At 48.7% G+C, this 1715-nt stretch overlaps 1 protein-coding gene across 1 annotated transcript; it reads right to left on the bottom strand.

Annotated features, from left to right (window-relative positions):
• Nucleotides 1–72: 72 nt before the first annotated feature.
• Nucleotides 73–1499, bottom strand: TRV_02525 (uncharacterized protein; the record flags this gene model as incomplete). Its single annotated transcript, XM_003023377.1, has 2 exons — nt 73–991; nt 1054–1499. 2 exons carry the CDS (start codon nt 1497–1499, stop codon nt 73–75), a joined length of 1365 nt encoding a protein of 454 aa, XP_003023423.1.
• Nucleotides 1500–1715: the final 216 nt, after the last annotated feature.

The raw sequence follows: 1715 nt of genomic DNA, 5'->3' as shown, positions 1-1715 counted from the left end.
GGGGGGGGGGGGGGATATATAGTAGTGAAATGACATATGAACTGAATAAAATAACTGTAGTGTAGTATGACCTTAGATATAGCTGACCTTAACGCCCATTCCAATAGTACCCCTGACCTTCTGCCAGCCAGCTCCGGTGACTTGACGAATGCGGTTTCGAACATCCGTTCTTCCCAACGCCATGAGAACGCCCAAAACGACAAGAAGGGATTTCAAGTATGATAGTGGGTTCGAGATGAGTGACCGAGATAGGTTCTTCATAAAGGTGATAAGTAGCTTCGCTAGTACTTGCATACGTGCAAGTACAAGGGGTTGCGGTTTCCCCGTAGTGCTCTTCTTTATTTCTTTGGCCGAAGATGGTTCTGATGGCTGGGTTTTCTTCAATGCTGGTTTAACAACGCGAGATTTCATAGGCGAATTTGGATTCGATTTTTCAATCCCATAGTCCACTTCACTGCTTGATCTTTTGTGGTTGCCCGTCGACTTCCCACCCGATGTTTCTTGTTGTTGTTTCTGCTTGTGTTCCCGCTCCTGTTTCTTCTCCTCTTCTTCAGCTCGTTGCCTTTCTTCGTCCTCTCGCTGTTTCCGCTGCCGCTCAAGCTCTTCTTCTTTCTCTTGTTGTATCTCAGCGGCGCGCTGTGCTCCCTTCTCCTTTTCTTCCAGTAGGTTATCCAAGGTCTGAATAAACGCCTCCTTTCTATCCTCATCTAAGGCTTCGCTGAGATTGATAAACTCCCGGGCGTATTCCCATTCCTCGTTTCGAGGAAGAACATGTAATGTAAACATCTCTAGCAGCTTGACTCGCACCGCCAGGTCCTTTGGAGTATCTGTTCCTGCAGCAGAGGCCATCCGCTGTTTCCTTTTACCAGAGGACATGTGCTGCATGTGCGCGGAGACATCTAAATCCGGCTGGCCATAAGAGGATAGGTACGTCTCAAGTCGTTCTTGATTTAATTTCTGGGACGCCGAATGGTTCAAGAGAAGAGTAGCCCTGGAGATAACTAGTTAGAAGCAATTGGATGAAGTAGGACTAGTAGAGAACAGTTGCCTTACAGGTTGTAGACAATGTCGGCGTCCACAGATCCTTCTCTTCCTTGGTACCCTAGGCTCACCACCGTCTCCCAAACCTCGCCTTCTCTGACCTTGGTTGCAATAGCTTTCCATTCCTTTTGGCCAAACTGCTCTCTCCCTTCCTCGGGCCCAAGGTCAACAATGGCACTTAGTATTGTGATGTATAGGTTCCATATTTTTATCTTCAGGTTTGCGGATGCTGTTGCAACTGGTGCGAGCGGTGTTGAAGGACCGTCGCCCTCTGTGTTCTGCTGCCCATTTTCCTGGCTTCTCGGCGGCGTAATGATCGGTGTAAGTAGCGAGAGAGACTCTTGGAGCCTGCGAGTGAGGAAGAGCTGCGAAGCCTGCTTGTATACTTGTGATATTTGCTTGCTAGACATGGGGGAGGAGGTCGAGGAAGAAAGGTATGATTGAGCTTCTTCGGCCATGATGAAGCTTTCCCGCGATCAAGCGCAAAACAAACAAATCCTGTATATCAACTGCAAACGCTGTCAAGATGTGATGGAGCTGGAGAAGTCGGCCTGTTGCTGGTCGCTTTCTCGAGTCCTTTCGTTGCAGGTAAAAAACGTAAAGCTTGCGATCGCCGAAAAGGGAAACATCCTCGGCTCGCTGCTGCGATCACGAGACCCCAATCTTTCTCCAGC

This window comes from Trichophyton verrucosum, assembly GCF_000151505.1.
Source record: "Trichophyton verrucosum HKI 0517 chromosome Unknown contig00217_1.f1.exp, whole genome shotgun sequence".
In the NCBI taxonomy this organism is placed as follows: domain Eukaryota; kingdom Fungi; phylum Ascomycota; class Eurotiomycetes; order Onygenales; family Arthrodermataceae; genus Trichophyton; species Trichophyton verrucosum.
This window is presented reverse-complemented; position numbering and strand designations above follow the sequence as displayed.